We start from the raw sequence: 15,929 nt of genomic DNA on the forward strand, positions 1-15,929 counted from the left end.
TAGGATTGAAATAGCGTGCTCGTTGACATCATCGATGGGAAATACAGCGACCAGTTTGACAATATCACCATAATAGATTGTCGGTTCGAATACGAATATGAAGGCGGCCACATCAATGGCGCAGTCAACTACAACGACAAGGAGCAGCTCGCCGAAAAGCTCTTTACCGAGGGAGAGATGAAGCAAAAGACCGCTCTCATCTTTCACTGCGAGTACTCCGCCCACCGTGCTCCAATCATGTTCGTTTGATTTTCTTGCACTCTACACTCGTTCGCTTGTACTCTTGCTAATCGCCATAGGGCCAAATTCATTCGTCACCGAGATCGAGCCGTTAATATCGACCAGTACCCCAAACTGACCTTCCCGGAAATGTACATCCTCCACGGTGGATACAGCGGTTTCTTTGCCGAGCATAGCTCCCTCTGCTACCCTCAAAATTACGTCGAAATGGCTGCCAAGGAGCACGAATTCGCATGCGAGCGTGGTCTGGGTAAAGTAAAGCAACGGTCAAAGCTCTCCCGAGCTCAAACGTTTGCTTTTGGTCAACAAAACTCGCCAATGGAAGATAGTCCGACCGGTCGATGTCGTGGAGCATCCGATCGCAACATGAACAATACTTTCGAAAGTCCCCTGGGACGGGGCTTTTCCCCAGGCCGTCTGCCTGAACGACGCATGTTCTCATACTAGCATTCAAACCAACCGACTTTTTCTCTCTTGCCAATGGGTGCTAATGTTCATGATGGAGTTACGCCTTAACCTGACTTGAAGTCCTAACGTTTCGTTCTACCACCCATCTTTACGCCTGGCGCACCGGACCATTCCATTTCATTCCTTCCTCCTCACTCCTTGATTCCATAGCATGGTCACAAGGCCTTTTCCTTTCTTTCCTTAGCTTTTTTTCCACTTCGATTCTTATCTTGTTCGCCAGCGACCAGAAAAGCGTTCAAACCACACCAAAAGTTCTCCCTTCTGCTTTCCTTGTCGAAGCGTCATAGCGGAACTCTTCATTGACAGCGTCCTTTTTTTCTCCTCTCCCCATTTCCCTTACCCTTTTCTACTTTCCTACGGCGATTCTATCCTTTACTTTTTTTTTGTTCTCTATTATCTTGAGCGATTGATTTTTAACTGGCTCAGCGCAAGCGTTTCCTTTCCCCCTTCCCTTCAGCTTCCTCTATGATCATGTCCAATTGACTGACTGACTGACTGACCCATTATCCTGCACAATTACCCCCTGTTTGTTCCTTATCCAACATAACCATTTTCCTTTGTCGATATACCTGTTTTTCCTTGTTTATTTTCCTTTTGTCTACACTTACCTTGCCTCTACCGAGCTGAGCTGAGCTGTTTCCCACATCCGCCATGCGCCACACCTCCCACCTCCACATGAGACGACAAGACCGCACACGAGTTCCGAAAAGACTCCTTGAACCAACAATGCAACGCCGACGCCAACGCCGACGCCAACACTAACGCCCTATCTATCTGACACTCCTTCAACTTTCTTTCCGCTTTTCCTTTCTTCTCTTCCCGCTCTTCTAGCCGATGCGGGCGCATTTCCTAGCCTTCCCACATCACCGGATCGGATAAGAGCTCATTCTGAAACAAACCCCGCTGCTGATCCCCGGCTATGATGCGATGTTGGCACCGCCTGTTTGGCCATCAAAACTAAACACGGTTTTGCCTCCCCCTCGTTTTCTTCACCTTCCTCTTCCTCTTCTATCCTCATGCTTGCGCCGCCACGCAGACGCCACGCTATGCTGGGCAATCATCAAACAGCAAACAATAACAACATCGACAACCACTGGACCCCATTCGCTCTTCCCTATCCGAAGCGGACTTTACCGCTCCTCAATTTATTTCTTCTGTTCATCTAGATTCGGTCAAGCCATGGGAGGTTCTCTGTTTGCATGCTTATTTTCCTTTATCTCTTCACTTTTTATGTATCTCATACCACACCCACGCACGCCTGAGTCACTACACGAGGTGGGTCTACGCAGTTCACAGCTGGGCAAAGGAACACAGCACACTGCCCATGCTTATCTGCTGCGATGCAACTCTCCCTCGGTGATCTCGACACCGCGTGCTCGCGTACTTGTTTGGTCTTGCACTTCGTTGTTCTCTATCTCTAGTTTGGAAGCGAAGGAGCAAAGGATTTGGGGTCCTTTAGCCGGTTTTCCTACATATGCAAGCTACTTTTTCTAGCAGAACAACCCACGATTAACATAACATAACATAAAAAATAAATAATCAAATAAAAGTATCAATTTACCTTCTCGTCTTTCTCTTCCTTCGCGTCTTTCTTTCGCTTCTTTCGGCCTTTCTTTTTCGTCGTGTAAACAAACAAACCGCGCCAAGACCTACGTCATCACTTTTTGCTTTTTTTTAGCCGCAAAATTCTAAATTTAGCTTCAGTATCTCTCGCACTGACGAAAGTTGGAATATCGAAACGCCTAAGTCAAGCTGCGCAAAAGCAAAGATCGTCAATAAGCGAAGAACGAGAAAGAGGAGAAGCGAAGGAGGGACAAGATGGAGGGAATTGGGATCGATGATATCCTCGCGTCGGTTGACAGGGGTGATTTCTACTCTCCTGAGGCCACAGCCGTCGACCACCAGCAGCTAACGCGGTTCTGGGTCGCGGAGCGGGCTGTTCCTGAATTGCTGCCATGGCCTGGCGCGTTGATGGACCGCATGATGGAGAGGGTTTCAAAGCAGGTAGGCATCTATTTCGCTCTATATAGCATTGAACGTCTCTCTAGTAGTTGCTAACCGAGCCGATGATGTACAAGATATCCAAGATCGAGGACCTGTCAATGGCAGCGGCCGACCCGCTCTCACCGGAGAACAATAACCAGAACAAGCCAACACTGAACCTCAGGTTATCAATAATGCAGTCTGATCTGGCACGAACGCAATACATCATTCGCTCAATATTGCGCCAGAGATTATCGAAGCTTATCAAGTATAGCATATACTATTTACGAATATCGATGAATCAGGAAATACAAACCCCCGCGAGAACGGATGCGGCGTCCCTACTCTCTGAGAAAGAACTGCAGTTTCTACGCGGCCACCAGTCACTTTTAACAACGCATTACAATGCTTCGTTTCTCTCTACGTTCCCTCCAAACCTGAAAAGGCTGGATGATAACGTTGGTGGTACGAATATGGTTGTTGCCCCAGAGAATAAAGAGGTTGTTTTCGTGCGGTGTTTGAGCGACGAGTCTAGGATTGTCATCCCGGCTTCAGAGGGGGAGGATGGGATTGCTGGGCTCGAGAGGTATGGTGGAAGCATGGTTAGGGGCGAGGTATGGGTCGTTCGATGGGAGGGTGTCAAGGATGCATGGAAGAGGGGGGATATCGAGGTTCTTTAGCCAGTTTCTTTTGATCCACGGGATTTCGGCTGGAGTTCTTTTTTTTTTTTTTGGATTTTTGTAGTATTATGGAGCATTAAGGGTTACTGACGATATAATGACATAAGTATGTAGTTTAATGAGTATTTTGATACCATGTAGCTGGTTAACTAGCCATCTAAGAAATTGTTGCGTCATATTTAATTCAGTCAACCCTAACATCCCGTCCGATATTGAAGAATATGACCAGACACAGTGTTCAAGAGAAACGCCGGTACCTTCGCTCTCTAGAAGCATGAGATATGATGCTGTGGTGCTCTAAGACCAAAAAACTCCAAATAACGCCCTCTGCTGGCATCCCGGCATCGTCATTTGTTACCATTTCACTAGTTATTTCGTACATCAGCTCTAAAATCTAGTCGGATTATAGAAACATATTTCCCCAGCTACGCAACGTAGGAGTACGCCGGGGGATCTGAGTCGGTGATACGTTCCAAGTACTCCCGATCAATGAGACTTTCAATTCGTTTCTTCACCATGTTCACGTCTGGAGTGAAGCGAGCTGCAAGTTGTGAGATTGCCTCCGTTATCAATTGTGAATGAGCCAGTGTTTTCCGTTGCCTAGAAAACATGTTAGTCTAATGCACTAAGAGATAACGGAGGAAAGATGGTTACTGACTTCATGATTCGAACAATGGCAGCCTCGATCGTGTTGCCTCGCTCTTCACTGGTCTTTTTCTCGGTGTCTGTTCTCTCTTCCTTGTTTTCTACCTTGTTGCCGCTGGCGCTAACGACACCAATCTTCAGTCTAGTGAACTTGCTGGTGAACTGCTCATTGAACGAGAACTTATCGGATGGCTGCACGCCTTTGCTCATGGGCTCCTTTCGCAGTATTCGAGTCTTTGGTGCCACGGCAAGTGATTGAAGGTTTCGGATAAGTTCATTGGTGGGAATCCTGGTTTTTTCTTGGATTTCTTCGAATGTGAGAGATTCGCCGGAAGGCAAGTCATTAAATAAAAGCAGAATAACCATTGCATACGTCGAGACATTCAAATCATGCCGTTCAACTTTGCCATTGGGCCGTGTGAATGTCGCGCGAATGTCGGCGGTACCCATTCCTGGCAGCCACGATAGTTTTCTGCCGCTGTGCTTGTCGAGGTAGAATCGTTCAAAGCTCTGCTTGAGAGATTCTACATTTTTCGGAAAGATGCAAGGAAGTTGCACCTGGCCTTCTCTGTTGTAACTGCTCATGATCTCCATGGGCCACATGGTACTTGTGAGGACGCTCATCTCTAATTCGATCCGTGAATTATAATTACCTGCAATATAATCCCGATAGCTAGTAGTGAGATCAGTAGAGACAGCCATGTCCTTGAACATGGATTCCAATCGCTGTGTAAATGTGTTTCCTACTTCCATCTTCATTTTTGTAATCATTTGCCGCTCAGCATCCATGCTTGCTGACCGTTTCATAAGCAGACGACGTGACAAATGCTTTTTGTAGTAAGTTTCAAAGAGATCTTTATCCCGAATGTATCTTAGCAAGGTGATGCCGTTGTCAATCAGGGCATCAACTTCTTCTTCCGTCTTGCCCTTGATGCCTTTTCTCAAGTTTTCATCAAAAAAGAGGGACAGGTACTCAGTGCCTCGAGGGTTGACATTGATGAAGTCTGAGAAACTGAGCGTAAGGGAGGTTTGCAATGCCTGGTCCTTGATAAAAGCCTCTTCCCATATTCGATCAAATTTTGCTTTCAGTTTTAATACATCATCCACCCACTTGATAGCCGCCGCAGTCTGCAGATTTGCAACCGGCTGCTTTTCATCTGGTGCCGAGGATTTCTTCCCCTGGTCAGTTGCTAAAGGAGCGGGTGGATTTTGTGAAAGCTCTTTAGCAGCAGTGTTGACGGCAGTGCCGTATTCAATAACTGTCTGTTGAACAACCTTGGTCAAGGCAACTTTCTTCGCATCGATGCGAGCAATAAGTTCGAAAACATTCTTAAGGTCTTCCAACCGATCATTCTGGATCATGTATTTAACTCCGCTATCATCCATACGTATTACCTCTCCGATATAGTGTCTGATCAGGCAGTCATCAATGACTTCCATGACCTTGGCTTCTGTCACAGGAGACAAAGTCTGTTGACACAAAGACTGCTCTGCTCTGATTCTAGCTGTGACCCGCTTGCAAAATGTTGCTGCATCAGTGGTTGTAAGTAGCCGTTGGCCCTCCGCCGCGTAGTATCTGCGACTTGCCTCAAGGTATGCGGGTTCGAAGGTGGTATGGTATAGTTTTCCAGTTGAGTCTTCAATGCCATCTTCATAGAGGCCTTCCAACAGGTAAACACAGTGTTTGATCAACGCACGGTCTATTATCACTCCCTCACGTTCAAGCAGTATCATGAACAGCAGTGTGTTTTCGAAAACGGAGCCAATTGTGCCGTTCTCCTCGCCACCAATGTCTGCTCTTAGCACACAGTCACGAAATAGGCCCATTGACGTGTCGTATATGGACTGATTTCGGAGTTCTTGCATCACAACCCGGTCCATGTACATCAGAACATCGGTAATCATGCCCATGCAGAGCTGGTGGTCTTCCCAAACTTCTTTAAGCTTAGCCAGTAGCCGCTCTCCAGCAGCTTTTCTTTCGTTCGCATGCTCAGTTGCGTCGGCACAACCCGTAATGGTAAGGAGAGCTGGGGTAATCAAGCTTGCAACTTGTTTACGGACTTCATTGTATAGCCAATCCTTTTCTAGCGCGGCAACTTTTTCGTACAGGTCCATAGCCTGCTTGCGCAGGACCAGCTTGTAGGCATTACGATAAAGCTCTTCAAATGAGAGTTGAGAGGAGTTTTTTGTGTGTATTTCGCGTATCGATGAAGCAAGTATATTCCATATTGAGGAAAAATCGTCGTTTTCACTCCTACCCGTCATGCCCTAAGGGAAAAACAGTGTTAATAATAAAGCCACAATGGAACTAAAGCTATCATACGATATAATACGACCAGGACAGATGGGTAGAATTTAATTAGTAGAGATAAGTGACTGCATATCTCCAGTATGAAGCTCTTGGGGGATTACATACCCTCCTTGGGACCCTGACTTTAGCGCGCGGTTTCATGGCGAAGAGGAGCCTCCAAAAAAAAAAAAAAAAAAAAAAAAGAGAGAGAGAGAGAGAGAGACTATATTCGGAAAAGCTATCCAGGATTCAATAGATGCGAGTATTCAAATGGAAGGAAGTATGTAGAAGAAAAGAAAGCTGGATAAGCTGGTGTTTATATCCAATCTATGTAGCGGGGATCTCGTTTTGGAGGCTGCTTTCAGAACGTTTCAGAACGCGCACATTGAAATGAAACAATGCGTGCGTCTCTCTTCTTTAGCACTAGCCAGGTAGCAGGCTGTCTCTCTTGTTCTACCTGCTTCTCCTTCCGCTCTGCGCAGCTTCTTCTTCGTCCTCTTCTTCCCGACGGGATGTTGAAGTTGTCACTCTCATTGTCGTTTCGCGGGGAACTTTTTTTATCTCCGAGACGGCTCGGCGGCGAAACCTTTTCCCGGAAAAGTCTAAAAGTTTAAACCTTAAGTAGGTTAACCTCGAAGGTCTGAGGATCAAAATGACAACGTCAAAAGGCAGGAAGAGATCAAGAAGAAGAACCGGCGGATACACGGAAAAAGGGGAGATTTTATCACCATGGCCACTGGACAGAGACTACTTCGACACGCGCTTACGACAGCGTGCCGACTTCCCGGTGTTTCTATCTCAAGACGGGGAGTTCAATCGACGTTTATTTCACTCCCACTACTACAGACATCACCGCGATTATCAAACATTTTACCACGTCCTCCAGCTCTATTGTCTTCATTACAGAGTAGGAACAGCTACTCAACGACGACTCGAGATCCCCACCCACTCACCGATAACAAGACATCCGCAACTACAGAAGAAGAGGCACAGGCAGCTCAAGCTCGACGAGACCAGGAACCCGCATATCTCATCTACTTTACGTGCAAACCATGCTCTCACAGGTCAGCACATCGTATCTCAAAACACGGATATCACAAGGGAACTATCCTGATCACATGTCCAAGCTGTAGCAACCGACATGTTATCAGTGATCACCTGAAAATCTTCTCAGATGCCCCTGTCACACTGGAAGATTTGCTTGCGCAGAAAGGCTTGAAGATCACCAAAGGGACAATGGAGGGGGATATGGAATGGTGGGCTAAAGATGAGGAAAATGCTGAAGCTAGCCCGGAGACTATATCATCTGAGCAGGCTCAGCTAAAGGGTGGGGAGGGCCAGGATGGAAAAGCTTAGACTGGATCATGACTGCCCAAAATATTTGAAGTTTTGCTTCAGGCATTTCATATCATTTGGATATCTATGAATGGCGCACGGGGTGGGTATAATTGTTTAGAGTGGCCGCGGCTGGATATTGGTTATGGGTCAAATCAGTTGCTAAATGATCTCCGTTTTTGCACCGTGTATTATATAGATTGTATAATATTTCAATTTCTCCAGATCTATCATATGCAGAAATGCTAATGATGTATTCAAGATTCTTCCAAACGCCATTTACCCCCGACCAATAACTCTTTTTATATCCCAAACACCTGACTCTATTGAAACAGTATTCGTCCGAACATAATATGCTCAGAGTTCATGTCGACGGTTTCTGTTTTCCAACACTCTTTCTTTTCTCTTTTCTCTCTTTCGATCATGTTTGCGCCTCTTGTCACGGCCAACCTTCTCTGGTGCAGTGACGGCCTCTATCCTTCGCTTGACTCTGCGTCCTTCCCTCCTCTCCTTTACCCGCTCCCGCGCCTCACTTATGTGTGCCACAAAGTCCGTAGTTCCTAGTTTCTTCTGTAGTATATCTAATACCTCCTGACTACTCGACACCAAAGACTTGTAAGTATTCTGGAAAATCTCATCTGAGGATCGTGGTGCCGGAATTGAAGTGTCGGTCAAATGTATAAGAGGAAGCAGGATAGTTTGTAGATATGGCACCACCGTTGAGGCATCAATATGAGTGCAAAGCGCGGCAATCATTTTCATAGAAGCCGTTTTAGCGTTGAGGGACTCTGCTCGCGTGGTAAGGGCTTCTTTTCGTAGGATTCGAGCGGCTTGTTCAAATATATATTGAATGGCTGTCTTGCTCTTCCTGGCAGGCTTAGAATTGGATACAGGATCCTCTTCTTCGTATTCACTTCCTTCAACCTCTTCAGCCTCCTTTTGAGGAAGTACCAGATTATTCTGCGCAAAGCAGCGGCCAAGGAATATTAGATTTCGAACAATCTGAATTGCAAGATCCTCTGATATGTTTGGTGTCTTCAAACAAAACATGCTTGAACGGGTTATTTGAAGCATCAACGTATCGTCTAGTACCAAGCCTGAAGAGCCAACCAGAGGAATGGATGAATATCCAATCGATGAATTAGCTTTGGCTACGTCTGCCAGCCAGACACCAACAAGGTTCGCCGCACACGATCGTACCCAGGCTTGAGGATAACACAGACTTTGGAGGACTTGAGACCAGACCTTTACACAGGACGGGTTTAATGTGACACTCGGGAATAACTTCGACAGTTTCACGAAGAGCTGAAGAGAATAGTATAAAATCTCCCACTCATTTGCTTCCCTATTATCCAAAGAAAGGCTCATGATACCAGGGAGAAGCTCGGTGACGAACCTGGCGTATCTGTCTTTGTTATTAGCGTCAGACTCGAAGAATATTCGAATGGCCTGCAGTCCTGTGGTCGTAAGAGCTATATTATCAGACTGTTCGAGCCAGGACTCTAGCGGCGACAGTATCGCCTTCAGATGCTCAGCATCAGCACGAGTAAAAATAGTTCCAAGAAGAGAGCCAGCCATCTCTCGGCAAGTAGGTGCCTCATCATTGGCCATAACCATCACGAGTGGAATGAAAAAAGTGTCCACCATCTCCTGAGCTAACTCCCCATTTGTCTTTGCTAGGATGAGATGGATGGCTTCCATCACAGACTCTCGACCTTCCCTATGGGTATAATCCAAGTTTTTTGCGAGATATGCCATCTGCTTTGTCCATCTATTCTTTGCTTGCGGGTACTCAACCAGGAATTGCACGTACGTACCCCTTGCCAGATCCCGAGCATTCCGCGTATGGTTCGTTATCATCATGGCAGAGATCTTATCAACGACTTCATAGATCTCCGGTACCATGAACTTACGTGACATCACGGCTCTGATGAAATTGAACACGATTCCTTGGTGATCGGGCTCATCGATGTCTGCAGACACGCGTTTCAAAAGGTATGCAAGATATGAATCCTTGATAGTGGTACATTTCCGCTCCCGCAAAACAGTAGAAACAAGCTTAAGAGCCGCCTGAGATGCATCGGTGTGCGAACTTTGCGATTCCCTCATCAGCTTGACACATTCAACGATATATACATCCGCATTCTTGTCAAGCTCAGGCAAGGGAAGTTTGATGATGGTAGATAAGAGTCGAATTGCAGAGAGTTTGACTTCTTCGTATCCTTGAACTATCGAGTCACCGATAATTGGGACAAAGCCAGCTACGTTATCCGCAGTCAACAGGGAGTTGTATTTGTTGAGGACTGAGCGAAGGGTATCCAAGCTAAAGCGGGCAAGCTTGTAAAGGTAGGACGTAGTACTTCCACCACTTTTCTTTCGAATAGATGCAACTTGGACGAGGAATCGACTTCTTATTTTCCATTCGTCGTTGTCTAGAACTGGTTCAGGTACCTTGTATGATTCTTTGATCACTTCATAACAGAACATCAGAAAGTCACGGCTTTCTACCTCTGGATTTCTCAATAAGCCAATGCCGATGCGTCGTAATAGCTCGTCTATCTTGCCCACAAGGTTGGTTGTAAGTTTCTCCTGCAAAAGCTGTTGGATTGGCCGAATAAGGTCGTAGATGTGCCGAATGCTAGCATTCTTGGCCAACAGCTCAGCAGAATCATAACTTTTACTGCTTTTAACTTCCTTCATCTTACTGACGTATTCTTCGGCATCTTTCTGCTGGCCAACGGTACCAAATATATCGTCCATAATGATTTCACCCAAAGTACTCAGGTCTTGATCTAACGCACCAACCTCAAATTCATCCGCAGTTACAACGAGGATAGAATGAACCGTGAAGGAAAGCACATGAAGTTGGTATCCTCTGCTTAAAGCTCCCTTCAACTCCGTAAGGATATAACCAAAATATGACGGCCCCAGAATAATAGCAATATCTGCAAGAGTTTTTCTTGCTGTATCTCTGGTGTCCTGCGCACGACTGCGCAAGATATTAGACACATCCATAAGAAGAGAAGGAAGCATCAATGCCATATCTTCTTCAGGTAGCAGTTTCAGTAGTTTGACGGCTGCTACTGCTACAGGAAGACGCAACAAAACGTCAGACTCACTTCGCTTGTTGGTAAATCCAGTCAGGAAAGGAATGAAGTTCGTCTTCAGTTCAGCCGTTAATTTGGTACCATTAGGAATTGAAGCGCTAAGCATTGTCTGGACCGCTGGGCTATCCTCTATTTCCATTTCTTCTCCAGTGACTTCCTCAGCAATCGCTGAAGTGGCTTTGCCCGAAACAGCACGAGAAAGAGCATCTGTCATTTGGCTGAGGAGGTGGATAACGGTCTTTTCTAATCCAGGCTTGCTTTTGATATACCCCTGGTATCGGCGGAAGATAGCTTTAAATTGGTTCCACGTGATGGCCTCACTCAGGGAACCAATTGTTGTAACAGCTCCAGCTATTAAGTTATGAGCATTTTCGTCTTCGGATTGCTGGAAAACGAAGTGCTCAACAAGAGGGAAAAATATCGTGCTGGTATTGGTAGCTTGGATCTTGCCTTTGGTAACCTCAGTAGCAAGCCTCCTCAATGCACGCAGGCGCCGATGTTGCTGTATATGAAGGATATTATTGAAAAATGATGCCTCATCATCACCTCCAGCTAATAAGTCATGCATATCCTTCACAGCTTGAAGTTTGGTGTGTTCCTGAACCAAGCAGCCAAGAAGGGACACAAATTCCGCTCGAACTATTTCCGCACTTTGCTTGATGCCATTGCGAAGGGCAGGAAGAAGAACTCTTTCAACCAAGTCGTGATATCCTGAATTTGACTTTTCTTCTCGGATCTTTGTGACTTGAATGAACCGTTTGATGCTGAGTGAGGCACTCGACCGAATGGCAAGTTCTTCCTCGTCTTTAAGATTGTAGATTATATTGAACAAAAGTGGCCTCCATTGCCTGGCTGTAAGTGAAGAATGCTTTTCTTCATTTATCACAGCAAAGGCCTTGAGTCGTCGGTCAAAATCAACCTCATCCAATCGCTTTGTTGACATTGAATTCAGGTCGGCAACGAGTTTCCCAATTTCAACTAATTCCGGGTCGTTGGCAACATATATGTCAAACACGGCGGCTAGAGACACACGATTTGGCTGGTCTTTGAAATAGTCGAAAAGAGACGAAAGAACTTCAAATATACGCTGAGTAAGTTCTGGGTGGTCTTGCTGCTGAAATAGAGGTAGGAAGTGTTGCAGAACTTTGAGAAGGCGACCTTTTGTTTTTGGCGGAACACGATCCGGGGGTTGTTGAAGCAAAAATATAGTAGTGCTGATAAGCTTAGAGGTCTCTGCAGACGATACAACAAGGGTGGAAATTCTGGATAGCAGTTCAACAGCAGGGCCAAGGATGTGGCGGGGAGGTTGTTCCTTAAGAAAATCTTCCAGATGGGCCAATACATATTCCATATGGGGCCCCAGGACCATTTTGTGAATGGCTTCTGGTGATGGTGCCGACGTATCAATGTCACCCTCTTCATCCACCTTCTTGTCGATGCACACGCCGACCAGCGACGTTAGGACTTCGTCCAAAACAAATATCTTCACCTCGTCTCGTGCTGATTCCGTGGCTAAACAATCAACGACACGACATATAATGCCTGTTCCCTTGAAATACATTGCTGATCTTGGGTTAGAAGCCCAAGTACGGAAGAGCTGAAGTAATCCAGACACTGCCTGGGCAGTTTCCACTGCAAAGTTGTTGAGCCTTGGGTTGACTACTTCTGAGAATATAAGAGGAATGAATGGTTCCCAATCAACTGTAGGAGACACAGAGAAAACCAAATCCAGACATTTGACACCTAACTGTCGAATGTTGCGTAGAAGGCCGAGCTGAATGCTATCATCCGAGGTAAATGCTTCGCTTTGAGCGAGTTGTCTATACGCCCGGATAAGGCAATAAAGGACCACATTCATAGTCTGGTTAACGAACGGTGACATTTTTCTCTTCAAGATGGAGAACATTGTTTCAACCATATTCAATAAACCGAGCTGTCTTCTCACACTCATAAACTCTCGATTTAAGATATCGTCTTTGACCACACCATGGTCGTTGATTAATGCAATAGACCCTAGAGAACCAAATGAGATCTGAACAAACTCAGAAAATTGGTCGTCTGGAAGCTGTGAGACTATTCGTAGTATAGCTTTCCGTCGTGCTTCCTGGCGGCCAAGTGAGCCTCGAGAACCCGCCCGAGCAACCATTTTGCCGTAAAGGAGCTTCAGAATATAAGGGAACAACCCCTCTATGTGTTCACTCTTGATCAAGCTGTTATCCTTGCCAACATGAACAAATATACCCAGCTCATCCTTGAATCGGGAATCATCAACCAAATTGAGGAGATTTTGTTCATAGGGTCGGACTGCAGGGAACTTCCATGTAAACACAGCATTGAGAGCAAGCTTTTGTACCTCCAGATCGCCGTTGCATAGAAGATTCGATATCGCATCGTGAGCCTCTGAAGCTTGGTAGAGGACCTTAGGATTGATAAACTTTCCAAAGAGAGTCAACATCGACTTCTTGTCTTGCATAGTCCACCCTTGCTGGGAATCGCTTGAGATATCGTCCTTCTCGATAGATAGCATGTCTTCGGGGATATGTACAGAAGTTTCGTCGCGCGAGGCCCATGATAAAAAGAGTGGGACTATTTGACGAGACCTTTTTTCGGCAATTTTAGGAACCGCATTAAGAACCCTGAGCGCCTGACTCCTTGCATTTTTTGCTGATAGAGGTTGTGGAGAATGTGAAGATCTAAAATCATTTAATAACGATGAACTGGCATCCTCGTTTGTACGGAATGAGCTATGCATGGCCTTTTGGACATTTTTAACATTATAACACCCGTATTCAGATGTCGTGGATGAGATATTCGCCGCAGAATCCGGGGGGTTATGCCCTGAGGTATCTTCAATAGGTGTACTGTGGAGCCAGTTCATCGCGATTTCGGAAACAACGCGTTCACCAGCGTCAGTTTCACATATTACCTTCATAGCTTCACATGCATCATCCCATACAGAAGCAAGCCTTTTCCATAGCAAACCAAAACAAAAACTGGGAACCAGTCGAGCAATCCATCTCTTGCCGGACGATTGAGCGTAGTTAACTCCGAGCCGACGTACATCCATGGATATGACCCTGGCTGCTTGGAGAGTAAGCTCGCTGGTTTCAATACTTCGCGCGAGTGGTAAACAAGGATCCTCGATCTTTAGCCACGTGAAGATGAGCTGAAATATGTCCAAAGATAGTAGCCTGAGTCTATGTGAGGGGCTTGACAGATTCGCAAGTAGAGCATTTGCAAATTGGTCGAGATCAACATCAGAAACCTCAGGAGGTTCACGAATAAGTGATGCATAAGTGGATACAGCCTCTAAAAAGACCGGAATCCTCGAATATTGGCTGGCTTTGGAACAGAGCAAAGGCCATAGTGTATTATCTAGCTGCCCCAGCCCATTGGAAAAACGAACATAGGCCAACAGCCCCTGACCAAGAGAAAACATAGCCTCGGGATTCTCTGATGAACCAGACTCTAGAGTCAGTCGAATTTTTTGGTGCAAGCTATCAACTAAGTCGGGAATTATAGAAGGTTCCGCGGAGAAGCTGATAGCGTCCGGAAGTTTTGAATACGCGCTAAGTAGAGCTATTTCCCCTTCGTCAGGACTAGACGAGTTGAATCTTCCGGATATAATAGTCTTCCACGGATTTGGGCAGCTTAATGAGCCGGGCCTAGAGGAATTCGAGGTAACTGTGCCAGATGACTGAAGACGGGGTAAAACTACACAGAGCCCTTCCTCATGATCTCTCCATAAAGCAACTATAAACCTGGAGCACATATTAGCAAGTAGATTAAAGGGTTGATAGAAGCGTAGCAAAAACAACTCACTTTTGAAGATATGGATGGACAACACTTTGGAACCTTTCTGGGTCCAATCCTGCCACCAAGTCACAAAATGGTATAAAGTGTTTAGATAGCTTCTGGTGTGTAACAGAATCCATGAGCTGGCGCATATGTGGTAATAACTCATCCATGGGCGAAGCATGAATGGCAAATGCCACTGACCCGAGTAGTTGTTCAATGGAGTTGTCTGGAAAGACGTTGGTTTCTGTTGCCTTTGCGAGAAGACGTAGTAGGGCAGTTAGGGCTCTGTTCCAGTCCTCCACTCGAGAGCCCTTTCTCGCAACGATACAAAGGAATAGAGTATGGCAACCGACTCGAGTAACAACGGCCTTATCTTTGGCCGATATTGATTCATTATATTGACAAACGGCGTCCAGGACCGGACGAAAGGTTTCCGCAGTACAATAGTGTACGAGGCTGATCAAGACACCACTTAAAACCGATTCCGATAAGGCACTTTGTTCTTGGTTTTTAACGCCTACAGCCTTCATTAGGCATCGTAGTATATCAATGCCATTAGAGTGAACAGCACTCTTGACGCCCTTTGTCGCATCTGCAAACATAGCCATGAGTCCCTCCTGGTAAGCCATGACCTTGCGTCCTTCAGCACTGGTCTTAGCCAGATCCTCGAGCAGAAAAGTTACTGCTCGTTCGAGAGGTTTTTTGTCCTTGTAGTAGACCGCTGCGGCTTTACGGATAAGAAATGAGACTGATTCCGCCGCGAAACGAGAAACAAAGTGCTTCTGATGCTCCTTTCCAAGATAATGTGTCATTATGGCCAGCAGAGGTCTGAGGTCTGGTACAAGAAGACGCGAGAGAAATTTGAATATCCAGGCCAGACAGGTAAAGCTCCATTCTATAACATCGATGCTTGGATGGGTGGCCGCAACAGCAGCAATCAATTGAACAGCGGCTGCGAAGTGCTTCTCAAATCTTGACCCAAGGTCCCGCGCGAACTGTGCCATCAAACTTAGAAGCGGCTCCATGCTCAATTCGTCCTTCTTCTCAATATATTCCACCAACAAGCCCATTATCGCATCCTGGTGGTATAGTACCTGCGGCAGGTTCTCGCATAACCGATCCACACGCTGGACAAAATTTGTAAAATTCTCGGACAGATTGAGTTCCACCCAATGATCCAGGGAGGCTCTAAAGCAGGAGGAGGTCTCATCGTCGTCATCTTCACCAAAGGTCGTCCGGCGCACTCGATGGACAGGGTCGATCTTGAGCTTCAGGACGCGCTGGGAGAAGGGCTCCCATCGGTGGGATTTGGTAGTTGCAGTGCCGCCTTTCTGCAGCCTCGGAAGCTTGCTCCGCTGGCTCGAGGACGCTGTAACCATCATG

General features: G+C 46.1%; 5 protein-coding genes across 5 annotated transcripts in view; 3 read left to right on the forward strand and 2 right to left on the reverse strand.

The window, feature by feature from the left end:
* TERG_08755 (uncharacterized protein) overlaps nt 1–1,415 on the forward strand; it is a gene marked incomplete at its 5' end in the record, with an annotated part of 4,574 nt that extends 3,159 nt beyond the window's left edge. The window contains 2 exons of the mRNA XM_003235673.2: nt 15–239; nt 300–1,415. Of these exons, the coding sequence (XP_003235721.1) occupies nt 15–239; nt 300–687 (613 nt within the window). The 3' untranslated portion in view covers nt 688–1,415. The remainder of the gene's footprint in view (nt 1–14; nt 240–299) is intronic.
* Nucleotides 1,416–2,526: 1,111 nt separating this feature from the next.
* Nucleotides 2,527–3,371, forward strand: TERG_02777 (uncharacterized protein; the record flags this gene model as incomplete). Its single annotated transcript, XM_003235674.1, has 2 exons — nt 2,527–2,712; nt 2,787–3,371. The coding sequence occupies 2 exons, from the start codon at nt 2,527–2,529 to the stop codon at nt 3,369–3,371; spliced, it is 771 nt and encodes a 256-aa protein (XP_003235722.1).
* A 425-nt stretch (nt 3,372–3,796) lies between these two features.
* Nucleotides 3,797–6,281, reverse strand: TERG_02778 (uncharacterized protein; the record flags this gene model as incomplete). Its single annotated transcript, XM_003235675.2, has 2 exons — nt 3,797–3,971; nt 4,030–6,281. The coding sequence occupies 2 exons, from the start codon at nt 6,279–6,281 to the stop codon at nt 3,797–3,799; spliced, it is 2,427 nt and encodes an 808-aa protein (XP_003235723.2).
* Nucleotides 6,282–7,035: 754 nt separating this feature from the next.
* On the forward strand, nt 7,036–7,662 carry TERG_02779 (uncharacterized protein; the record flags this gene model as incomplete). The annotated part of the gene is made up of 1 exon (XM_003235676.1): nt 7,036–7,662. The coding sequence occupies one exon, from the start codon at nt 7,036–7,038 to the stop codon at nt 7,660–7,662; it is 627 nt and encodes a 208-aa protein (XP_003235724.1).
* A 336-nt stretch (nt 7,663–7,998) lies between these two features.
* On the reverse strand, nt 7,999–15,925 carry TERG_02780 (uncharacterized protein; the record flags this gene model as incomplete). Its single annotated transcript, XM_003235677.1, has 2 exons — nt 7,999–14,509; nt 14,571–15,925. The coding sequence occupies 2 exons, from the start codon at nt 15,923–15,925 to the stop codon at nt 7,999–8,001; spliced, it is 7,866 nt and encodes a 2,621-aa protein (XP_003235725.1).
* Nucleotides 15,926–15,929: the final 4 nt, after the last annotated feature.

The sequence above is a fragment of the Trichophyton rubrum genome (genome assembly GCF_000151425.1).
Source record: "Trichophyton rubrum CBS 118892 genomic scaffold supercont2.3, whole genome shotgun sequence".
In the NCBI taxonomy this organism is placed as follows: domain Eukaryota; kingdom Fungi; phylum Ascomycota; class Eurotiomycetes; order Onygenales; family Arthrodermataceae; genus Trichophyton; species Trichophyton rubrum.